The sequence below is a fragment of the Vigna umbellata genome, chromosome 2 (assembly GCF_029865625.1).
Source record: "Vigna umbellata cultivar VRB3 chromosome 2, Vumbellata_1.0, whole genome shotgun sequence".
Lineage (NCBI taxonomy): Eukaryota > Viridiplantae > Streptophyta > Magnoliopsida > Fabales > Fabaceae > Vigna > Vigna umbellata.
This window is the reverse complement of record NC_142166.1, coordinates 23,331,592-23,356,432: the sequence shown is the minus strand read 5'-3', so window position 1 is coordinate 23,356,432 and position 24,841 is coordinate 23,331,592. Positions and strand designations below refer to the sequence as shown.

At 37.5% G+C, this 24,841-nt stretch overlaps 3 protein-coding genes and 1 non-coding gene across 4 annotated transcripts; 3 read left to right on the top strand and 1 right to left on the bottom strand.

Annotated features, from left to right (window-relative positions):
* The first annotated feature begins 3,664 nt into the window (after positions 1 to 3,664).
* On the top strand, positions 3,665 to 3,743 carry TRNAR-ACG (transfer RNA arginine (anticodon ACG)). The gene has a single exon. It is a non-coding gene; the product is annotated as a tRNA-Arg (tRNA).
* Positions 3,744 to 5,574: 1,831 nt separating this feature from the next.
* LOC124836536 (17.5 kDa class I heat shock protein) lies at positions 5,575 to 6,394 on the top strand. Its single transcript, XM_047311710.2, has one exon. It carries the CDS (start codon positions 5,668 to 5,670, stop codon positions 6,235 to 6,237), a length of 570 nt encoding a protein of 189 aa, XP_047167666.2. The 5' UTR covers positions 5,575 to 5,667; the 3' UTR covers positions 6,238 to 6,394.
* Positions 6,395 to 14,068: 7,674 nt separating this feature from the next.
* Positions 14,069 to 15,805, top strand: LOC148203650 (protein FAR1-RELATED SEQUENCE 5-like). The gene has a single exon (XM_088107698.1). The coding sequence runs from the start codon at positions 14,069 to 14,071 to the stop codon at positions 15,803 to 15,805; it is 1,737 nt and encodes a 578-aa protein (XP_087963824.1).
* Positions 15,806 to 21,241: 5,436 nt separating this feature from the next.
* Positions 21,242 to 22,401, bottom strand: LOC148203649 (uncharacterized). Its single transcript, XM_088107948.1, has 3 exons — positions 21,996 to 22,401; positions 21,790 to 21,912; positions 21,242 to 21,704 (listed from the first exon to the last, which is right to left on the bottom strand). The coding sequence occupies exons 1-3, from the start codon at positions 22,266 to 22,268 to the stop codon at positions 21,282 to 21,284; spliced, it is 819 nt and encodes a 272-aa protein (XP_087964074.1). The 5' UTR covers positions 22,269 to 22,401; the 3' UTR covers positions 21,242 to 21,281.
* Between the last annotated feature and the right edge of the window lie 2,440 nt (positions 22,402 to 24,841).

Below are 24,841 nucleotides of genomic sequence, written 5' to 3'. Positions count from 1 at the left end.
ATAATAAAACCCTAAAATTTAAGTTTATCCCAATACCTATTGATCAGCAAAGATTTAAGAAAAATAGCACAAGAACACATGTGAATAGGAAAACTCCACATGTAGTCAGATGAAACAAAGAAAATGTAAAAGAAGTTTAAAACTAACTTACGTGAATAGAAAAACAACTCGGTCCAAATTGAAAAGTTCACCGTAAAGATCAATCTCACAATCTTAATTTTTCAATCAGACGAGTAGAGAGAAGAAAATCCTATAGAGAAATCATAAAACTTTAAAAAAGTAGTTTATAGAGAAATTATGTGTTTTAGAATAATGAAATTTATTCGTAACAAAATTATTTATATTAAAACTTTTTAATGTCAAAATAATCTATTTTTACTATTTTTAAATACTATCATTTTTAAAATGTTATTTTTTAAATTTTTACAGCACACAAATTAACGTGATTTAAATCATACGTATGAAAAATTTAATTTTTATACAAGAATTAAAATTGTGAAAAATAAGATAGAAACTAAAAAAACACAAATGAATATATTAAAAAAAAACTAGTAAGATATTTAAATTTAAAATGTGTTAACTATTGCAACAAAAGTTCAACTCCAAATTAGCAATGAATGTATTTTGACAACATCTTTAACTAAATTTAATCTAGAGTCAGCTATAAGTAAACAAATTTTTTAGGACAAAATTAAAATTGGTTAAATTGTGGACTACTTATTCGTAGTCGAATATGCTTATTCATACCTCTTCTTTTATTTTCTTGTAATTTTTTACTTTTAATTTTCAGTTGGATTTTTTTTAACAAAAGGTCAAATCAATATGCGCATTATTCATACCTCATTTCATATTTCAAACAAAAAATTTAAATTATTGTATTTCCCTATATTATGAAGCCCTGAAAAAATATACTATCTATTTTACCCTTCTTAATATAAATTATATTATAAATCATATTATCTTTAATTTTTGTATTTATTTCTTTATAATTATATTTTAAGAATATTTTTTATAAATTTAATAACTTTTTTATTTTAATTATATTCCCACTGGTCATATTTAATTATATTAAAAAATGAGAAACTATTTTTTATTAAAATATTAAACATTATTTCTTCAAAAAAAACAAACATACTAGAAATAAAAAAAAAGTAAACTAAAAGAAAAAAGTGAAAGAAATAAGAACATGTGATGCGGACTTTTTTCCCTAAAATTAATAATTTTTTAAAGAAAATTTCTTAAAAAAAATCATTTCTTCCAAAGACCGGTTTAGGTTTTCCATTTTTCTTTGTTTTTTTTTTTCTAAAATGGAAAATCTGACCCTACGGACCCAACTTTTTTTTTTCTTTTCTCTTTAACTTTTAATCTTTTCTCTTTAATTTTTAATATTTTCTCTACGTCTTTTTTTTCCATATCTTATTTATTTTAAAATATAATCATACTTCTGCTACAAGAAAATAAAAAGTGAAAATGGACAAAAACGTGTCAATAATCATAGAAATTTATCTGTAAATTTTATAATTTTTTTTATCACTAATAGATAACAAAATTCATCAATAATTATAAACATTTATAGTTTAATTTTCAAGAAAAAAGCTTGAAAATTAAAGTTAACTTTAGCCAATTCCAGCCAAATTATTTAGGTTTCCCAATTTTTTTTTTGTTTTTTATTTTTCTAAAATGGGGAATGTGACCCTACTTACCCAACTCCTTTTTTTTGTTTTCTTTTCTCTTTAATTTTTAATCCTTTCTCTGTCTTTTTTTCTTCTATATCTTATTTATTTTAAATTCTAATCATACTTATGCTACAAGACAATCGAGAAGTGAAAATGGACAAAACCTGTCAATAATCATAGAAGTTTATCAGTAAATTTTTATTGGTAAATCTATTTGTCATAAATTTCACTGATAGATAAAAAAATTCACCAATAATTATACACATTTATAGTTTATTTAATATATTTGTGTTTATTGATTTAAATAGTTTTATTTTCAAGAAAAGAAGCTTGAAAAATAAATTAATTCTAGCCAGTTCATCCAAACTATTCAGGCTTCATAGCTTTTTAACAATCCAGCCCAACTCATAAAATAGTATCTAGAACCTTCTGGCTGTGAGAAGAATTCCGAAAGATTTTTGAATTTTCTTAAAGAATCTTCGTACTTACCAAAAAAAACATTTTCACACTTGTGTTTAGGTCAGTTTGACTTGTGGTTTAAAGTAGAGCATGAGTGAGTGTTGGGATGTATCTGAGTATGTGATTGATGAGCATGAGAGTGAAGGATAAGTCTATTTGTTGTATCTCGTAAATCCTGGTTCTATCTGCGGATAGATGCTTCCTTTTGTCTTGTGTGCATTAGAAGGAGATGATCTCTAGGGGAGACTACAAATATCCTGTAGGAGAGGCTACAAGTGGACTTTAGGAGCGATTACAGTTGGTAAGGTAGGGTATAGGAGTGAGATGGACTCTTTACACTATGGTATTGTGGTACGAATATGCTCATGGTGTTGTTCATGACTGGATAGTTATGATGGTGGTGTATCTATGATGATTATCATGATACTTGAGATACTCCAGGTTATGTTGATAGTGGTGTTACTATAATGGTTATAATAAGTAGTTAGCATGGGTGCTAATGAGTGGATAGACTAAGGATCTATGTGTGAGATGTTAGTGATGACATCAAGGGTTAGAGATCAAGGATCGATGGTCGAAGTTCAAGGATCGACGATCGAGGATCGAGTAATTCAGTATGATTAAATTGTTTATGTTAGAGGATTAGGAATCCTATTGTTATTACTACTATGTATGGGGTGTTTGATTATGGTTGATATAATCAGAAGGTATGTATCTTGTTGTGTGTTTGATTATGGTTGGTATAATCAAAAGGTATGTATCTTGTTGTGTGTTTGATTATGGTTGACATAATCAATATGTATGTTTTTTGTTGTTGTGATTGTTTTATCGGCAGCTTACCCCATACATGTTTGTGTTTGTGTGTTTGTGAATGAAATTATCAGTGATGATCGTATAATGCGTTAACGTGAGCAGATAATGTTACAAATGTTTCAGAGGCGTGATTGACTTGAGAGAGGATGGGGAATAACCTTGGGAAGCATTCAAAGCTATTTTGTTTTACAAGTTAAGACAATATAATTGGAGTATTTCTTTAGTTATTTTATTAATCGAAATAATGTAATTGGATAAGGTTTTCTTTAAGTACATTTTCGCGCTAGAATAAATTTTAAATTTTATTTATTCTTAATAACTCATGACATCTCAAAAATCAGGGTGTTACAAATTAAGTTTATTAAAATAAAAAATAATATGTTAAATAGAAGTGAAGTGTAGCATAGTTAGTTAAAGTTTATTGTTATAATAAATTTATCTAGGTAAAAATAATTTAACCAGTGGTAGAATTTTTAAAAATTTAAAGTTATTGGATGAAAGAGTTGAAGATGCATTGTGAAACACCTAAAAAAAACTCATTATAATAACTTAAAAAGGTAAGAGTTTGAACCCACTTTTCGTGTGTGTATATAATTTGAAAAAGTAATAAGAATGAGAGGTGTTAAGCTTTTTATCATCCTGACGCCGAGCTATTTTTCCGCAGGACCTCCCCTATAGTATCGTCACCGGGGAACAGATATCCAGTGGAGATGACGGGGTGGGGCCTGTAGCTCAGAGGATTAGAGCACGTGGCTACGAACCACGGTGTCGGGGGTTCGAATCCCTCCTCGCCCACAACCGGCCAAAAAAGGGAAGGATTTTTCCCTCTGGGGGTAGGAAAATCATGATCGGGCTAGTAGACCCAAAGCTATGGAACTTGTGAGTAGTTTGTAGAAATGGAATGGCCTTACTGTTTTATGTTTTATTAAATCAATTTAGTATGCCCTAATCTTTTAATCCCCATTTTTTTTTACGCTTCCTCAGCCAGGTTTGGAATAGCGGAGCAAGTAAAGTATTATTAGCATAGCACAAAAAAGCGTTCCTCATCATTAATATGTTTGCTAGTGGTAATTGCTTCTCAGGAAAATTGATGAATGCATCAAAGATGCACTTGCTACTGCTAGTACCAGTATATCTAAGATGGGCTCCTAGAATATGGCGCCCTTGGGGCTTTCTATTTGATTGTATTGAAAGGCCCAATAATTTGGGATTTCCCTATTGGGCCAGGTCATTTCGGGACAAGCGGATCATTTATGATGAAGAGGATGAGCTTCAAGAAAATGATTCAGAGTTTTCATTTTTTCCTCTATGGATAGAGTATTTTCTTCGATGAATTTTGTTTCTACATTTCAAAATTTCTTTTTTTCTATCAAAGAAAAAAGAAGTACAAAATCTCCTAGGTCTTTTGGATAATAAGAAACAATATATATATATATATATATATATATATATATATATATATATATATTAGAGCTGTCAAAATGGGTCTCAATCCGCGGGTCAACCTGGCCCATCACGGATTTGAGCCCGGTTGGGTTTTAAAAAGTTGTATTTTTTTTATGCGGGTCAGATTTCAACCCGGCTCATTTAAACCTGGCTCATGCGGGTTGAACCCGTGGTGGGCCGGGTTGGCCCACCAACCACCTACCTAATTTTATTTTATTAAAATTTAATTTTAATTTTATAAAAAAATATTTATTATTTTGTTTTTGCTTGAAAAAATTATTAAAGTTTCTTATTTTAAAAATTAATTAAACACCCACGTTAGGAGTAAAATTTGGGAGTGAAATTTGTTTAGATTTGAATTATAAAATGTTTGTAATTTTTTTTTATTTTAAAAAAATTGTAATTAAGTGAGCGAGTGAGCCAACCCGTTTACCCACCAACCCGTGGTGGGTCGGGTCGGGTTCAAATTTTTCTGGCTCGCTAATAAATGAGCGGGGTTGGGTTAACTCACTAAGTAACCAACCCGTAGTGGGCCGGGCCGGGTCGGGTCGGGCTAGGTGGCTCGTTTTGACAACTCTAATATATATAACTCTAACTTTTCTTGCCTATACTTGACCATAGTTAGGAGATACACTATTAGTGGAAGAAACTTCATCGCACACAAGGACCATGATATGTTAACAACTTTTTGACAATTGACTATGTATTTCTATTTTATTAGTTCGTATATTTGAAACGGACCAATTATAAGCTACTAAAGCAGTTGTCAAAAAAAGTTGTTAAAAAAACATTTTTCCACAAGAAAAATAATGAAAACTACGGAGGAAGGGTGATAGAAGCTCCCACGTGCATGTAAAAGGGAAAGTTTAAAATTTAGACTCTGATATGTTAACAACTTTTTATAACAATTTTCTAACAATAGATTACATGTCACTATTTTATTGGTTTATTTAAATTTATTGGACCAATCACAAGTCACTACGTAAATGTTGTAAAAAAGTTGTCAAATGTTAAAAAATATTTTCCTTAAAATTTATGGGGTTACAAGAAGAAATGGTCTGAAAAATAAAAATTGTAGCCCATTTCAAATCATTCGGGCTTCATTGCTTTTTAACAATCCAGCCCAACTCATAAAATAGTATCTAGATCCCTGTGGCTGGTGAGAAGAATTCTGGAAGATTTTCGAATTTTCCGAAAGAATCTTCATACTTATCCAAAAAAAAACATTTTCTGGAGGATACGAGATTATCCCTTAAATTCGTTTAAATACCTCATGTGTACTCCCACACATCAACATACAAGAAATCCGGTATCTGCTAACAATTCAGACAACATTTTTGCAGAGTTCAAAACAAGACATCAGCTAAGCAAAGAAGAGAAAATGTCGCTTATCCCAAGTCTGTTTGGTGGTCGAAGGAGCAACGTCTTTGATCCTTTTTCTCTTGACGTGTGGGATCCGTTCAAAGATTTTCAGTTTCCATCTTCGCTTTCTGCTGAGAATTCTGGGTTTGTGAACACCCGAGTGGATTGGAAGGAGACCCCAGAAGCGCACGTGTTGAAGGCTGATATTCCAGGACTGAAGAAGGAGCAGGTGAAGGTTGAGATTGAAGATGACAAGGTTCTTCAGATAAGCGGAGAGAGAAACGTTGAGAAAGAAGATAAAAACGATAAGTGGCACCGCGTGGAGCGTAGCAGTGGTAAGTTCTTAAGGAAGTTCAGATTGCCAGAAAATGCTAAAGTCGATCAAGTCAAGGCTTCCATTGAAAACGGGGTTCTCACTGTCACCATTCCAAAGGAAGAGGTCAAGAAGCCTGATGTTAAACCCATTCAAATTTCTGGTTAAAGACCAACATGTGTATAAAATCTCTATGTTTTGCTTTCGTCACTTTTAAGGAATCTTGTGTCTGTGTTGTGTCTGTCTGAAAATGAGGATATTTTATCTGTACTGTGAATTATAAGAAGCATTATACAAGTACTAAGTTTTAACTGTTGAAGTGTTATTCATGCGTTATTTTACCAATGCAACATTCCTAATACGACATCGACGTGCTTTGATATTTTACGATACACTAATACTGGAAAAGTCAATATGATCCTAACTTAGGACTCCTAACTGGATTTCTGTTCGTAGTCCATCTATACTTGTATTTTTGCATTATTCTGCTCCTTCTTCTATGTACCAAAATTCTGCAGAAAACATAAATATTTCCTCTTCTTCACCATTGTGTGCAGAAAATTCTACTGCTCCTGCCTCACTTCCTGTTTAGAATGTTTACTTGTGCGAAAGGAGTTTATAACCCAAGACTTTTACTGCTATGGTTCCTACTTTCCATTAACCTACCACTCTAAAGGAAGCTCTTATTGATCCTTACTGGTTCAAGGCTATGTTTAAAATAATACCTGGACTCTCACTTCTCTACCTCCTAGTGCAACTAAAGTTGGCTGTAACTGGATTTTTAAAATCAAATTTATTAAATACAGTAAAAATTATATATGGGATTAAGAAATAGGAAAATGTTATTTGGACAACCAAATTTTGACACAGATTTAACAACACCACGTGTCAGCTCTTGATTGGCCAAATAAAGTGAAAATGAAACAGAGAAAGGGTTACGGGGCGAGGGGTATTTTGGGATTTCGAGGTTAAAATTTTGAGAATTGGGTTTCGCGGTTTAGGCTGGGAAAGACGTTCGTTCAACCCTTCTCGCTCACTCGCTCTCTCGCTGTGTGGCTCTCTCGCTCTCTCGCTCTCTCGCTCTGTGGCTCTCTCGCTCTCTCGTTCTATCGCTCTCGCTCTCTCGTTCTCTCGCTCTCTCGGTCTCGCTCTCTCGTTCTCTCGCTCTCTCGGTCTCGCTCTCGCTGTCGCTCTCTCGCTCTCTCGCTCTCCTTCTGTCCTCCTTGTTCTCGCTCTGTTGTTAGGACCGTTTCAATGGAAGGGAAAAAAGCAAGTGTAAGAAAAATTTAAATGTTGTGTTTATATATTATTTAATTATCTTACGGATTGTAGTTAGTAATAAATTTTTATGATTTTTTTTGTAGTGGTGACTTCTTATCTCGATGGATTCATCGATCATTATTGAAATGAATCGTTTACTCCGACAGTGTCATGTGGATCGGATTAGGATGACACCATTTATGTGGTGTTTGAATATTCAAAGGCCTGTGGAGGTGAATTTAAAATTATTGAAGGTTATGGTTTGCAGGTGGGTTGGAAATGATAACAGTTTTAGAGTTAGTCAAAAGTTGGTGCCCTTTAGAGTTGTTGATGTGTTGATGAGCTTAGGTTTAGAAATAGGTGGTTTAGAGATTCCCTTTGATGAAGTAGTTGGTGGATTGGTTGGTGAAATGTTCAAATCAAAAACCATCAGTTTGAAGGACTTGACGGACATGTTTAATGTCATTGTTGATGATAAAAACATTGATGTTGATGTAGTGTGTAGGTTATATATATTAGTTTGTTTGGTTGTTTTCTATTTCCCTAGGAAATCAAGGCATGTTTGTAACATGCCTTTTGGAGTGTTAGATGACTTAGACCGTTTGTGTCTATATGATTGGTGCACCGGTGTACATAAACATATTGTAGAGAATTTAAATAAATGTAAGAAGAAAATTATGGGAGCAGGTATCCCCCAGTCAGTCACTCTCAGTGGCAATGTGGCAGTGTTGCAGGTAATATGATATGTAGTTCACTATTTTCATGTAGTGCAGAACATTGTGAATTATGTTTGATGAAATAATTTTATGATATTTTAGGCTTGGGCGGTTGAGAGACTTTCTTTGCATGGTCATCCTTCGCACCGGTTTTTCCCGCGCATAATGAGGTGGTTCCCGTTTAAATCAAGGACCGAAAAAATTGAACATATTTTTATTACCGGAGATGTAAGTGTTTTGTTTTTCGTTATTTTGTATGTTAAAATGGATTGTCTATTTTGTCTGAATTTGTTGTGTGCTATTGGTGCAGTTAAATATGGAGTGGTAGTACGAAATGAAGATCGTCATAGGCCGGAAATCCGTGCAGCTTTCAACATGGATGACGGAGGACTGAGTGAAGGATCCTTGGGTGAAGGATCCAAGGTTGACAAAGATGATGATGATGACGAAAGCTCTGATGACGGGGAATGGGAAGCAGGTGCGGAGGAGAGATTGAGGAAAAACAACGAAGATATCAGAGCATTGAATGCGAAGATTGGAGTTCTGACTAGGGAGTTATTTGAAATTTATGAAACTCCAATCTTTCATGAAGCAGATGCATGTGGCACTGATGAAGAGGTTGGGGGTGGAGTTGATGAAGGACATGGAGTTGGAGGTGAGGAAAATGCTGAAGTTGGGGGAAAAGAAGAAGGTGATGGAAATGAAGTTGATGACCCCCTAGGTGCACATACTGAAGTAAGAGGGGATGATAAAACTGTTGGTAACATTAATTTTATTGAAATAGATGATGATGCTGATGAAGAAGAACGGGAGGTCGTGCCATTGGCTATACCCCCATTGCGGAGTTTTGTTGGTGATCCAAGCACTAGTGTTGATGTAAACCAATTGTATACAGCAGTCAGCATCAGAGAGATTTACGTACACAGGTTTATGGTATGAATTGTAGTTGTGGTTGAGGAATATGTATTGTTTGTGATTGACTAATATTTGTATGTTTAGGGTTGTAAGCGAAATAATTGGCCAAAGCTTGAGCACGACTTCAATTTATACTTTGGCCCCAATGAAATACGTTGATAACATGGTTAGTATTGTCACATTTGGTTGTGTTTGATGTTTTAGTCTATGTTAGTAATGTGAAATTTTTTTATTGTGTAGGTGGTGTTATTTGCTTCTACGATCTTTATGTACTTTGAGAAAAGGTTGTGCGGTGTTGTTAAGAGGATTCATTTTAGTCCGTTATACTCGGTAAATAAAATTTGATATTGTATCATATTTATGATTGAAGAAAGTATTTTTGATCGATTTTTTATTGATGATTTTGAAATTGTCCACAGCACCATATTCTTACAGATTATAGGAGACGTCCACAGAATCGCCATGTATTCACGCTTCATAACTATAACAGTTATTTGCGTTCCGATCATTTTCGACTTGAAGAATTACCCACAGCGGACTTTGTGAGTAACCTTGAATTTGCAAATATTGTCGACTTTTGGTTGTAAATGTGTTACTGAAATTGTTTAAATTTTTTGTAGTTGTTTCTGCCATTTGTCCACGATGATCATTGGTGGTGTTATTCAGTGAAATTGAGGTCAATGGAGATTTTTGTGATTGATTCATTGGGGAAGGGGATTAGAGACCGCAAAAGGATAGACACAACCGTTGTAAGATTCGACATCTTTCATTGTTGATTACCGTGTGATTATGACATAACCCTGTATTGTTTAACTATTTATTGTATTTGTTAACTGGTAGGCTGAAAATATGGCACGGTTATTTTGCATCCTGATGAATACACCGGAAGGTAGTATTGGTCCTTTGACAGTTAAACAAGCAAATATCCCATCCCAACCAAACTTGTAAGTTTCTTCAACTGTACTGCCGGATTATATTGTGATGTATATGGGCAAAAGTAATCTGATGTTGTCGGTATATTATTTCAGACATGATTGTGGAGTAATAATGTTGAAAGCAATGGAAATCTGGGATGGAGATGAAAAATACAACGGGAAAAGCATGCCTGAATATACAACTGTAAGTTGGAACTGTGTGTTTGATAATATTCTTGTATGTCCTGGTTTCTAATGTGGAAAATGTTAGTTTCAGGAGGAGCTGCTTGGGATTAGAAAGAAATATGTGTGTGACTGGATCCTGGACAACGACAACATTAGAAGAATGGAAGCCCTACAGCTATACGGCATTGTCTAGGATTGCTAAGAAATTATCAAATTTTGACATGTATAAGATGTTCAAATATGTACCTAATGTTATTTGATAATTTTGACATGTATAAGATGTTGAAATATGTACCTAATGTTATTTGACAATGTACAGTATGTTTTTGTAATAAGATTAGTGGTTGGATTTCGAAATGAATTGTTTTTACTTTGTGTTTGTGTTTGTTATAATGACAAAATTAGTGATTGAAAAATGAACGCAGCATTATAATAAAAATTTGAAAATTACAAGACCATTTTCACTAAAATTAATGGTAATTAATGGGAAGGATTTGATCAAGTTCTGAGTGGGGAGATGGGTGTTGGTGATTGCTGTGAACGCAAGAATTGTGGAGTGACCCGTGATGAGTAGGGGGACGAAGTAGTGCAAGGGAATGACTCAGAGTGCTGAAAAAAGGCTCTGTTAATCGTTTACAGAACCCCTGTAAACGATTACCCGAGAGAAAATGCCAGTTTGTACAGAAAGTCCAACACAGGTACCCAGTCAGGTGAACAGGGGTCACCATTGGAAAAAAAACTGACTTTTTGGCAGTTCTGCACCTGTCTGAGGCTGGTGCAGGTGTTCCAATGGTGGGAGAGGGTGACTGGTGATGTGATGTGACTCCAAGGAGTGTGGGGACACCCCTCATGAGTTGGAGGAGCAAACTGTGCAAGGAATGACTCAGAGTGCTGAAAAAAGGGTCTGGTAATCGTTTACACCAACCCTGTAAACGATTACCCGAGAGAAAATGCCAGTTTGTATAGAAAGTCCAACACAGGTACCCAGTCAGGTGAACAGGGGTCACCATTGGAAAAAAAACTGACTTTTAGCCAGTTCTGCACCTGTCTGAGGCTGGTGCAGGTGTTCCAATGGTGGGAGAGGGTGCCTGGTGATGTGATGTGACTCCAAGGAGTATGGGGACACCCCTCATGAGTTGGAGGAGCAAACTGTGCAAGGAATGACTCTGGGTGCTGAAAAAACGGTCTGGTAATCGTTTACACCACCCCTGTAAACGATTACCCGAGAGAAAATGCCAGTTTGTACAGAAAGTCCAACACAGGTACCCAGTCAGGTGAACAGGGGTCACCATTGGAAAATAAAGTGACTTTTAGCCACTTCTGCACCTGTCTGAGGCTGGTGCAGGTGTTTCAATGGTGGGAGAGGGTGACTGGTGATGTGATGTGACTCCAAGGAGGGTGGGGAGACCCCTCATGAGTTGGAGGAGCAACCTGTGCAAGGGATGAGTGAGGGTGTTCAAAAAAGGGTCTGGTAATCGTTTACAGCACCCCTGTAAACGATTACCCGAGATGAATTGCAAATTTGTACAGAAAGTCCAACACAGGTACTCAGTCAGATGAACAGGGGTCACCATTGGAAAAAAAACTGAGTTTTAGGCACTTCTGCACCTGTCTGAGGCTGGTGCATGTGTTCCACTGGTGGGAGAGGGTGGATGGTGATGTGATGTGAGGCCAAGGAGGGTGGGGTGACCCCTCATGAGTTGGAGGAGCAAGCTGTGCAAGGAATGAGTGAGAGTGTTCAAAAAAGGGTCTGGTAATCGTTTACAGCACCCCTGTAAACGATTACCCGAGAGAAAAAGCCAATTTGTACATAAAGTATAACACAGGTACTCAGTCAGATGAACAGGGGTCACCATTCGAAGAAAAACTGACTTTTAGGCACTTTTGCACCTGTCTGAGGCTTGTGCAGGTGTTCTAGTGGTGGGAGAGGGTGGATGGTGATGTGATGTGAGTCCAAAGAGGGTGGAGAGACCCCTCATTACTTGGGGGAGCAACCTGTGCAAGGGATGAGTGAGGGTGTTCAAAAAAGGGTCTGGTAATCGTTTACAGCACCCCTGTAAACGATTACCCGAGATGAATTGCAAATTTGTACAGAAAGTCCAACACAGGTACTCAGTCAGGTGAACAGGGGTCACCATTGGTAAAAAAATTGACTTTTAGGCACCATTTTGTATGACATAAATAAATTCATTATAACACACCATTAATAGAGATTCAGTTACACAACATACAGAGCAAAATGATACATTGTACGTTTCAAATATTACAGTTATCCATGAAATACTTATAATGGTGTTCATATAAAATTACAGTTATCCTAAACCCACTATTGGTTGTCTGCTTGATTGGACATTGATGGTTGGCCAGATGGACGGACAAATTTGCGGAGGATGTCATCCACATTGAGTTCCTTCTCTGCCCACATAGGAAGTCGAATGACAGGTTTTGGTGTCTCCTTAACAAGGTCAATTGTAGGAGGAGAAACTTCAGCTGGAAATACCTTCACTATAGAGCGATGCGTAATATTGAGGTAGTGGTTTTGCCTAAATGTAGTGAAGGGGTGGACCTAAATGTACAAACGGAATTTGTAAGAAGAAGAACACTTAAATACCAATAAAATAATTATGGTAGTTAAGTACAAATTTGATGGCTTACAAGATTGAGTATGATAACGGAACCAACTGCGATATTTTCTGCAATTTCAGGATCTTCAAGAGCTTTCTTGTGCAAGGAAGCCTTCATCGTGGCAGTTGGGTCCTTAAGAGTCAACTGCATATCTCCCAACCCATTGGGCTTGCACTCTTTCAATATGCAAACCACCAATGGAAGGACCTCAGCTGATTTTGCCTCTTGGAGGGAGTTAACGTTCTCGAATTTTCCATCCTTTACGAGACCTATGATAACAAAATATTAAAACAAATTACAAGTATTAAAGGTAATAATGTTCTTGGAAGCGTGTATGAGATTCAGTGTACCGTGGTGTTCAATAAACATCTGTGCCCATTTCCAAGCATTGGAGTTGAAATCTCGTTCATAGGTTGCGTCAGCAACATCACGAGCAAATTCTTGTGTCGATTTCGGTTGTTCTGTTCCCGTTCTATTCATGAAAGCTGCTTGGATGTTACCTGCAGGACCAGGAATAAGCGTTGCGGAAGCATCACATTTTTTCAAAAACGATTCAAGGACATCATCATCATAAACAAGGTCTTCCCATGCATCCATGATTATGCAGAAATTTCCTGTCCACATAAAAATTGTAGGTTAAGGACGATACATCAGTGGGATGATTAAAGAAGTCACTCACAACTAAACAATGGTAAACGGGTTACTGTCACCTGATTCAAGCCTACAGAATTGGTTTCTCCCCGAATTTGAAATACAAGTACGTGAACGATGAAATTATATGAAATCAATGTAACGAAAAAAATATTAATATTATATCTATTTCCATTAACTTAACTTATTCAAATCAAGTTACATTAATTGTGGGGAGATAGTCTGATTTGATGGGTAGCCTTTAAAAGTGAAAAGCATTGATTGGGGGTTAGGAGAGAGAAACTTTATGCTGACAACCATCAATGCATGCTTTCACAGGATAACCAAATACGTGTATGACAAGGCAAAAATATGACCTTTGGCGGGAATACACAGCTGCGTCAACAACCAACTTTAGAATCCAACGTTCACACTTATTTCCATTGACCAAGCACTTCCAGACAACTTACCCGGGTGTTCATTAAAGAGAAGGGCCAAAACGAAGTTCGGAGGGTTGGTGAGAAGCACATAAGGATCATTTATGGTGGACTTAAATGTAGAAGATGAGGTTGGTTAGGACCACTGAGCTTCATTAAAGGGCACACCATTTTTCACCAGGGTACGTTTTAATAAGTTCTTCGAAAAGATTTTATTTTCATTATTTTTGTAGTTGCCAGTGGTCATAGGGGTAAGTGTGATGAGTGAATATAATTTGCTTTATCTCTAAAGGTGGGTTTAATGTCAACGCACACAATGGATGGGGATCAAGGGAATGACTATAATGACAATGTTGATGAGCCCAATGAAAGTTTAATGGAGATTGACCCAACAGTGCATATGTGTTTTGACTCAATGGTTGAAGCAAAAACTTTTTACACAAACTACGCCATTAGACGTGGGTTTGGCGTGCGGACTAGAACTTCTAAAAAAGATAAAATCAACAACGTCTACTACCTCATAATAGTTTGTTCAAGGGAGGGAAAATATGTGTCTTCGGTCAAACCAGTGGTAAAAACACTTCCAAGTCAAATTAACCAATGTGGTGCTGGGATAACCATTGCAAAGAAGGAGGACAAGTGGTTTATAAGGACCGTTGTTCTAGACCACAACCATGATCTTTGTCCAAATAACTCCAAACTATTTGCAGCCAATAGAAAGTTAAGCATGCATGCAAAACACACGTTGCAGGTCAACCACGATGCTGGAGTTAGGTTAAATAAGAGTTTCCTTAGCATTGTGAACGATGCGGGGGGATATGAAAACATGGACTTTGTGGAGCGGGACGCTCGAAACTACATTGGCCAACACAGAAGATCTTTATGTAAGGATGGTGATGGTCAGGCACTCCTACGACACTTTTCGTCAATGAAAGATAGAAATAACGAGTTCTTCTATGACATTGCTCTGGATGAAGGGAATAAAATCTGTAGTGTGTTTTGGGCTGATGCAAGAAGTCGTGTTGCATGTGAAGAATTCAGTGATGTTGTTTCCTTTGACACCACTTACTTAACAAATAAGTACGACATGCCATTTGCGCCTTTTGTTGGAGTTAACCATCATGGACACTCGATTTTACTTGGTTGTGGATTGTTGTCTTCGGAAGACACTGTCTCATTTGTCTGGTTGTTCCAATGTTGGCTAAGATGCATGCGTAATAAGACTCCTCAAGGTATTATTACTGACCAATGCAGAGCAATGGCCAACGCTATTGAACAAGTGTTTCCTCATACGAGGCACAGGTGGTGTTTATGGCACATCCTTAAGAAGTTGCCTGAAAAATTGCACGGGTATAGAAATAATCCCGTTATCAAAACTGAACTACATGCGCTTATATATGATTGTGTTTGTCCAACAGAATTTGAAAATGGTTGGAAGGAACTACTTACCAAACATGGATTGGAGGAAAATGAATGGCTATGTAATTTGTACGAAGAGAGACATAAATGGGTCCCGTGTTACTTGAAAAAAGATTTTTGGGCAGGCATGTCTACGACTCAGAGAAGTGAGGGAATGAATGCCTTTTTTGATGGATTTATCAATTCTACAACAACACTTCAACAGTTTGTGGTCCAATACGACAATGCACTTAGGGTAAAGGCGCAGAAGGAAATAGAAGTCGACTTCTCCTCCATGAACACCACTATTGCATGTGGTTCTCAGTCACCAATTGAGAGACAATTTCAAGTGGAATACACACATGCAAAGTTTGAGGAGGTCCAAACTGAATTCCGTTCAAGGATGAATTGTTTCATCAAAGACACCTTAAAGGAGGACTTGTGGAACACTTACACTGTAAAAGAGGAACGAATGTGGGAGGGTAATCGTGTACCGGATAAATTTTACAAAGTTCAATTTGATCCCATCACACAGACAACCACTTGCTCTTGCCACCTCTTTGAGTTTAGAGGAATTATATGTCGCCATTCCCTGTTGGTATTTGGCCAAGAAGATGTTTACAGTGTTCCCTCACAATACATTTTGAGGCGCTAGAGCAAAAACATTCGAAGAAGACACACACTAATAACAGCATCGTATAGTAATTCGACAAATGAACCACGGATGCAAAGATACAAACTGTTGTGCAAACGTTTTTATGAAATTGCTGAAGTTGCATGTGAGTCTGAGGAAGCTAGTACTGAATTGGAAAAAGAACTTAATTGTTTGGGTACAAAATTTGGATTCAGTTCTTCCATGACAAATAACATCATCAGTGATGCAGGCCAACTAAGATACGATACTGGTGCATGCACGTCAATACCACTTACTCCAGTTGGAACATCTGATGTCCTTGTACACAGTCCTGCAACTGTTAAGCGAAAAGGACGTCCACGCACAAATAGGTTGAAGTCCACTGTTGAGAAAAAAACCAAAAGAAGAAAGTCAACTTCATTGACAAACAATTCAACACCACCCACCGAACAATGCGTGAGTCATTATTTACGGTCAAAATATTTATTAAATAGTTTTTAGTCTATCAATTATGTTTAACTTAGTAGTTGTGTTGTTTCAGGGCGAAAGACCAAGTAATGTTGTTGAATGTGATCACCGTGAACAATTTGAAGCGGACACTATCTAACTATCACAAGATACCGAAATGGGTCATTTTGGATTTATGTCGTTGTTGTCAGCTGTACATAACAATTTCGATAACAACATCAACTGATATATACAACTTGTTTGCTGCTTATTTTGTAACTTTTTTCTGTTTTTGAAAGTTAAAATGGTCTTTCATGAAATTCCTTTAATGAATGTATGTAATGCATATGACCACACCAGTATTTGTTATTGTAATCGATTACGAGGCTCTGGTAATCGATTACGAGGCTATTGTAATCGATTACGAGGCTCTGGTAATCGAATACTGTGTTCAGTTAATTAAACCAAATTATCCCACTGCATAACGTGTATAACTTGCAATCGTGTTCATAACCGCCCAAAACACATCCTTCCTCAAATTCGTTTCGAAAACCTCTCTTCTCTCAGTGCAAAACCCTAAACGAAATACAATGGCTGATCGTGGAACGAAGAAACAAAAGGCATCTTCTTCCGTTGGTGGACGTCGCCGTCGGCAGAGTCCAACCCCATCACCATCGTCATCCCCTCCAACGCCTACCAATGATCTCTTCTCGTCGAATGAGCAATAGGAGAAATATGCCCAACATTTCGTAAATCGGGAAATTTTGGAGAGTAAGTATCTAGAGGACAAATACTTTCAAGGAAAAAATTTTCAATTCTATGACATATTACACGAAGCTGGGCTGACTGAATTTGTGTGTTTAAGAAGACATTACCACCCACAATTAGTCAGAGTGTTCTATAGCAACATGTCAATATCGGATACGGGGGTTATTCGAAGCGAAGTTAGATGGGTCAAAATTAGGGTGAGCCCTAATCTTTTTCAACAACTGACTAATCTCCCATCTGATGGTGTTTGTTACGAAGGCAAAGTTGTAGATAAGTGGAAAGAACAATACGATTCTGTCACTGCAAGGCAACTAGTGTGTAGAGATGATGCAGCCATACAATCTAGAATACTAGCGGGGCAAATGAAGGTTCAACCAAGGATACTTCATTACGTTCTCACTAGAGTATTAATTCCTCGTGCAACCAATATTGGTCAGGCATCCGAAGAGGATATTATGCTGCTATGGGCATTTTTCAATTCCATTCAAATTAACTGGGGACATCTTATTAGATATAAGATGAAAAGAGCATTAAGGGAGAACGCAAAGTTGCCGTATCCACATCTGATAACCATCTTCATGGAACACTTTGAAGTGCCTACTGAAAGTTATCCCATTTCAGAACTGAAGTTCAAGCAAAGAATTGGTTGTGAAGTTGTAGCATCATTTGGTTATATGCAAAATGATGAAGGAGAATGGGTTCCCAAAGGCAACGCCCCCCATCCCCCCTTACAAGAAGGTCAACAGAATCAAGGACAAGATGATGAACAAGGCAGTTCATCTACAACACTAGATAATGTAATCAACCGCATAGAACAACTTCAAACCTTTGTTGGTACAAGATTTGATGCCTTTGAAACTCGATTTGATGCCCTTGAAACAAGATTTGGAAACATGGACATGGTCATCACTACAAGGTTTGATGCGTTGCAATCGCGCGTTGGGAACATTGAAGAACAACTGCAACACTTGCCAAGTGCTTCTGGAAACAATCCTCAGACTTAAAATTGCTTGTTTAGGCTTTCTTTACTGCATTTTAAAGAACTATGTACTCCAGTTCCTGCTTTGATCATTTCAAGTATTTAATAAAATGAAGTTGTTTAGTTTCAAAATGGTTCCTCAATTCTCGACATTTATTATGTAATGTTCAATTTATGATACACTTAATACCATGGCAGTTGTGAGTAAAACACCAATAACACTAACCAATACCACTTAATAACACTGCAGTTGTCTGTAAAACTAAAAGTCAGTTTTTTTACCAATGGTGACCCCTGTTCACCTGACTGAGTACCTGTGTTGGACTTTCTGTACAAATTCCCCATTTCTCTCGGGTAATCGTTTACAGGGGTGCTGTAAACGATTACCAGAGCCTTTTTTCAGCACTCTCACTCATTCCTTGCACAGGTTGCTCCTCCAACTCATGAGGGGTCACCCCACCCTCCTTGGACTCACATCACATCACCATCCACCCTCTCCCACCACTGGAACACCTGCACAAGCCTCAGATAGGTGCAGAAGTGTCTAAAAGTCACTTTTGTTTCCAATGGTGACCCGTGTTCATCTGACTGAGTACCTGTGTTGGACTTTCTGTACAAATTCCCAATTTCTCTTGGGTAATCGTTTACAGGGGTCCTGTAAACGATTACCAGAGCCTTTTTTCAGCACTCTCACTCATTCCTTGCACAGCTTGCTCCTCCAACTCATGAGGGGTCACCCCACACTCCTTGGCCTCACATCACATCACCATCCACCCTCTCCCACCACTGGAACACCTGCACAAGCCTCAGACAGATGCAGAAGTGCCTAAAACTCAGTTTTTTTTCCAATCGTGACCCCTGTTCATCTGACTGAGTACCTGTGTTGGACTTTCTGTACAAATTCCCAATTTCTCTCGGGTAATCGTTTACAGGGGACCTGTAAACGATTACCAGACCATTTTTTCAGCACTCTCACTCATTCCTTGCACAGCTTGCTCCTCCAACTCATGAGGGGTCACCCCACCCTCCTTGGACTCACATAACATCACCAGCCACCCTCTCCCACCACTAAAACACCTGCACCAGCCTGAGACAGGTGCAGAAGTGCCTAAAACTCAGTTTTTTTTCCAATGGTGACCCCTGTTCATCTGACTGAGTACCTGTGTTATACTTTGTGTACAAATTGGCTTTTTCTCTCGGGTAATCGTTTACAGGGGTGCTGTAAAGGATTACCAGACCCTTTTTTGAACACTCTCACTCATTCCTTGCACAGCTTGCTCCTCCAACTCATGAGGGGTCACCCCACCCTCCTTGGACTCACATCACATCACCAGCCACCCTCTCCCACCAGTTGAACACCTGCACATGCCTCAGACAGGTGCAGATTAGCATAAAAGTCAGTTTTTTTTCCCAATGGTGACCCTTGTTCATCTGACTGAGTACCTGTGTTGGACTTTCTCTACAAATTGGCATTTTCTCTCGGGTAATCGTTTACAGGGGTCCTGTAAACGATTACCAGACCCTTTTTTCAGCACTTTGAGTCATTCCTTGCACAGGTTGCTCCTCCAACTCATGAGGGGTCTCCCCACCCTCCTTGGACTCACATAACATCACCAGCCACCCTCTCCCACCACTGGAACACCTGCCCCAGCCTCAGACAGGTGCAGAAGTGCCTAAAACTCAGTTTTTTTTCCAATGGTGACCCCTGTTCATCTGACTGAGTACCTGTGTTATACTTTATGTACAAATTGGCTTTTTCTCTCGGGTAATCGTTTACAGGGGTGCTGTAAACGATTACCAGACCCTTTTTTGAACACTCTCACTCATTCCTTGCACAGCTTGCTCCTCCAACTCATGAGGGGTCACCCCACCCTCCTTGGACTCACATCACATCACCAGCCACCCTCTCCCACCACTGGAACACTTGCACATGCCTCAGACAGGTGCAGATTAGCATAAAAGTCAGTTTTTTTCCCAATGGTGACTCCTGTTCATCTGACTGAGTACCTGTGTTGGACTTTCTGTACAAATTGGCATTTTCTCTCGGGTAATCGTTTACAGGGGTGCTGTAAACGATTACCAGAGCCTTTTTTCAGCACTCTCACTCATTCCTTGCACAGCTTGCTCCTCCAACTCATGAGGGGTCACCCCACACTCCTTGGCCTCACATCACATCACCATCGACCCTCTCCCAGCAGTGGAACACCTGCACCAGCCTCAGAGAGGTGCAGAAGTGCCTAAAACTCAGTTTTTTTTCCAATGGTGACCCCTGTTCATCTGACTGAGTACCTGTGTTGGACTTTCTGTATAAATTCTCATTTTCTCTCGGGTAATCGTTTACAGGGGTGCTGTAAACGATTACCAGAGCCTTTTTTCAGCACTCTCACTCATTCCTTGCATAGGTTGCTCCTCCAACTCATGAGGGGTCTCCTCACCCTCCTTGGACTCACATCACATCACCAGCCACCCTCTCCTACCACTGGAACACCTGCACATGCCTCAGACAGGTGCAGATTAGCATAAAAGTCAGTTTTTTTCCCAATGGTGACCCCCATTTCATCTGACTGAGTACCTGTGTTATACTTTATGTACAAATTGGCTTTTTCTCTCGGGTAATCGTTTACAGGGGTGCTGTAAACGATTACCAGACCCTTTTTTTAACACTCTCACTCATTCCTTGCACAGCTTACTCCTCCAACTCATGAGGGGTCACCCCACACTCCTTGGCCTCACATCACATCACCATCCACCCTCTCCCACCACTAGAACACCTGCACAAACCTCAGACAGGTGCAGAAGTGCGTAAAAGTCACTTTTGTTTCCAATGGTGACCCCTCTTCATCTGACTGAGTACCTGTGTTGGACTTTCTGTACAAATTCCCAATTTCTCTCGGGTAATCGTTTACAGGGGTGCTGTAAACGATTACCAGAGCCTTTTTTCAGCACTCTCACTCATTCCTTGCACAGCTTGCTCCTCCAACTCATGAGGGGTCTCCCCACCCTCCTTGGACTCACATCACATCACATGTTACTCAAAATGACCACTCAAACACCAACATCTTACAAACAAGCCTGCAACTTAGGAGACAAAAAAAATTACGACATTCTGAAATCGATAAACCCACAACTCATAATAACAATGGTATTGAATAGATAAAATATGAGACCAATTCAAACCAAAACTCAAATTTTATTTCATTGAACCAAATCGGATACATTAAACATTGTTATCTTAATCTATTTACAATGATTACAATTTTCATTACTTTCCAAATAACATTTTCAATCAACTAAATACACAGATCACTCATTTTTTATTCTAAGCACTACGGTCCCGGTGTATGGAGTCCTAAGTGCTCTTCCCTTGTAACGCCTTCGTGATCCAACCCTAACATACGTCTTCAAAGGTTGTTCATTTCCGTCAATGTCAGTAGGGGATACAAAACCAGTGTTCACAGATGGTTCTGTACGAGGCACACTTTGTCCAACGTCATCTTTGTTTTGCCTTCTTGCCTTCTCTTCAGCCAATTGTGCCTCCAAAGTTGCAACCCTCCTTTTAAGTTCTTCAATTAGAAATTCTTGTTCCTCTAAGACACGCATAAAAGTTTCTCTGCGAATTCTTTTTTGTTTCTTCTTTCCTCTTGGTTTAGCATCCTTTCTTTTAGGTGTTGGTCTGTATTCCTCCTTATCCTTCGTTGAAGGACCACCATAAACATCGTCAACAACCTGAAATTTAACAACACATTACAGATTACACAACTTTGGTCAATATATGAAAACATAACAAAACTTTCGATAACAAACAACTTACCAAACCTGTCTCCATACACCGTTTAACGAACTTGTCTCCAACACTTATATTCATCCAATGCAATATTCGTGGAAATTTATCAATAGGACCTTTTGGTGGAACAAAGAGCTCAAAAAACCATACCTAAGACAAATAAATCATCTTAACTTGTAAGAAACTTAATTCAAATAACAATTTAAGTAAGTACATCAAATACTATTAATTACCTGCAGCATGTACACACAACCGTCGACGTAAACGTTTGAAATACCTTTGCCTTTCTTCAAGCCTTTTGAAGCTTTGCACAAACTATGTAACAGAAAACGATAAACTACACTACCCCAACAATAACTACCCAAAGCACTTAAGTTGTCAACAAGATTAAACATTACGGGAAACACTTTCCCGCTACGTTTTGGAAATAAAATCTCACTTATCCCTACCAGGAGGTAAAGGCTACAAAAATGAGAACAAGGAATCTTCTTCTTTTGTTTTCGCATTAGAATTTTGTATATTGAATTCAATTCCTTTGTTCCTTTGCCTATGTATTTCACACATTCACTATTGCCCAGCTCTTCCTTTAAGTTAATGTTTGCACCATCTGTACTCAGTCCCAACCCTAAATAAATATCATTTTCATTTATATTCAAAACTTTATTCCCAACTAAAAAACCACTACTACAGTCGTCCCACTTACCCAATAACTCACTCAGTATATTTCTACCTACTTTAACATTGACATTGACATCTAAAAACCAAGCAAATGGAGTTGTCGCAATCAATGATCGATGCTCCTTTGTTAAGCGTTCGTTCAAAGTACATATATACTTTGTCGAAAAAGAGTGACGAACACTCAACCGCATAAACCAAAATCAAATCATCAAAACAACGAAACCCAATAACCCAAGCACCACAACACAACGATACGAACCCCAAACATTAACCCAAATCAAATAACCATGCTACGAGATGCCCAAACCGAATAACCAAGCTACGACATGGAATGGAAAACCACTTACCTTAGTCGTCGGACAATCGTCACCGGAACTTGCCATTCCGCACGATAACAGGACACCAAACTGGCCGGAGACAACACGATGCAAATGGAACGAAGCGAGACGAAACGCGACCTTCGACCTATCAAGAGAATGGACCTTCGTTTGCAATGGAACAGAGAAAGGGAAAGGGGTATTTTAGGATTTTCACTCAAAATAAGGGTTACGGTCATAGGTTTTAAAAAAAAAATTTAAACGAACCAATGAGGTGGCGACACGTGGCGTTGTCAAAATAGTGTTAAAAATCCGTTGTTGGAATATCGCGGTCCTAAGAAATAATAACCAATAACTGAAAGATAAAAGAAGAAATATAGGCTAAGCCCAAAATATAAATAAGAAATAATAACAAACATAAAAGATAAAGATAAAAAATATAATATTTCTAACAAAATTTAATGACGAGGGAAGTTTTCTGCATCACAAAGCCACGTTTATCGTTCTACTCTTCATGTATGAACTCTTCTTTACGTTTTATATAGGATGGAACGACTACTATTTCAGATCTCTGTCTTTATCGTTCTATTGTTGGTTCCTTACAGTATTTGACAATCAAACGTCCAGAATTAGTTTTCTCTATCAAGAATGTCTGTCAATACATGCATCAATCTCAAAATCATCACTAGAACAGATTCTATGTTATCTTACCGACAGTTCACATCATGGTTTTCTTCTTTGTCGCTGCTCAGAGCTCTCAGTTACTGGATTCAATGATGCTGATTGGGCATCTAATTTCTACGGTAGGAAATCCACAACTAGTAACTGTTTTTACCTTGGCAAAAATATTGTCTCGTGGTCTTTACAAACAGAAAGTTGTTTCTTGAAGCAGTATTGAATTTGAATTCAGGAGTGTTGTTGCTGTCCTTGCTGAAATCACATGGGTGACTTCCCTTCTTCCTAGACTTCGAATCACTGCTATTATACCAAAAATATATCCCATCACGCACTCTTAAGTATTTTGAGATTGATCTACATTTAGTTCGTGATAGTATTTAACACAAGTTTCTCCAGCTTATTCATCTTCCTGCAAGCTGCAAGGTTTCAAGTTGCTAATATGCTCACTAATATTCTCACCGAACCAGTTTGGTTTTTCGCTCTTCTATTTTTAGATTCAAGGATATGCTTATTGTCTCAATTTTATATATATGTATATATGACTTAGGTCTCTGTAAACAGCACATCAAAGAAGTTCATCTCTGTTTTCCTCCTTCCTCATTTCTTATAATTTAAGGACATTTATGATTTTCTCTCTTCTTCTTGCTCTACTACTTATCTCTTAGAGTAGACGACAAACCCATAGTGAAAGAACTTGATTTACCACTATGTTGTTGTTGTTTCATTTATGTAATTATCAATACAATTTATAGACTTAATTTTTATGACCATTGTATTCCACTAAAAACGGTTAATACATTAAATATCCATAAAGTTTTAATGCCTAATACATTAATTACTCTTAATAATTCATTTAAATTTATTATAAACCCAACAAAACTATATGTTTCTTTTATTCTTGGTCTTAGTTATTCTATTCTTTATAGTGCAGTAATTCTTTTTACACCATATTTGCTCCTTTTATAAATGGTTGAGTTTTTTTCTTTCTTCATAATCAACTAATTTTTAACTAGGTTCTCTTTTGTCTTTATGGCTAATTTGTCAATAATTGGATTTTTGTCAATAGGTCCAACTGCTTTTCTGCTTTTGAGATATCGAACCACACTCATATATTTTGTGCTCAAACGCATTGATCTTATCATCCACTTCTTGTCACTTCTTATCTAACACTTATGTATCCTTCTTGACTTATAATTGTTCTTACAATTTTGAAACCTAAATGTTGCTTTTGTAAAGCTTATTTTATTTTTTCTAAGCTTGCTTTTGTAAGATTGCATTATCTCTGACCTTATTTTCAATTCTTTTTTGCAAATAACTTTTTTCAATCTTTAACCTTTGAATAATAAGTTCGTTTCTACACATGTTCGAGCTATCCTAATTGTACAGATGTATTATTGAGCTTTCTA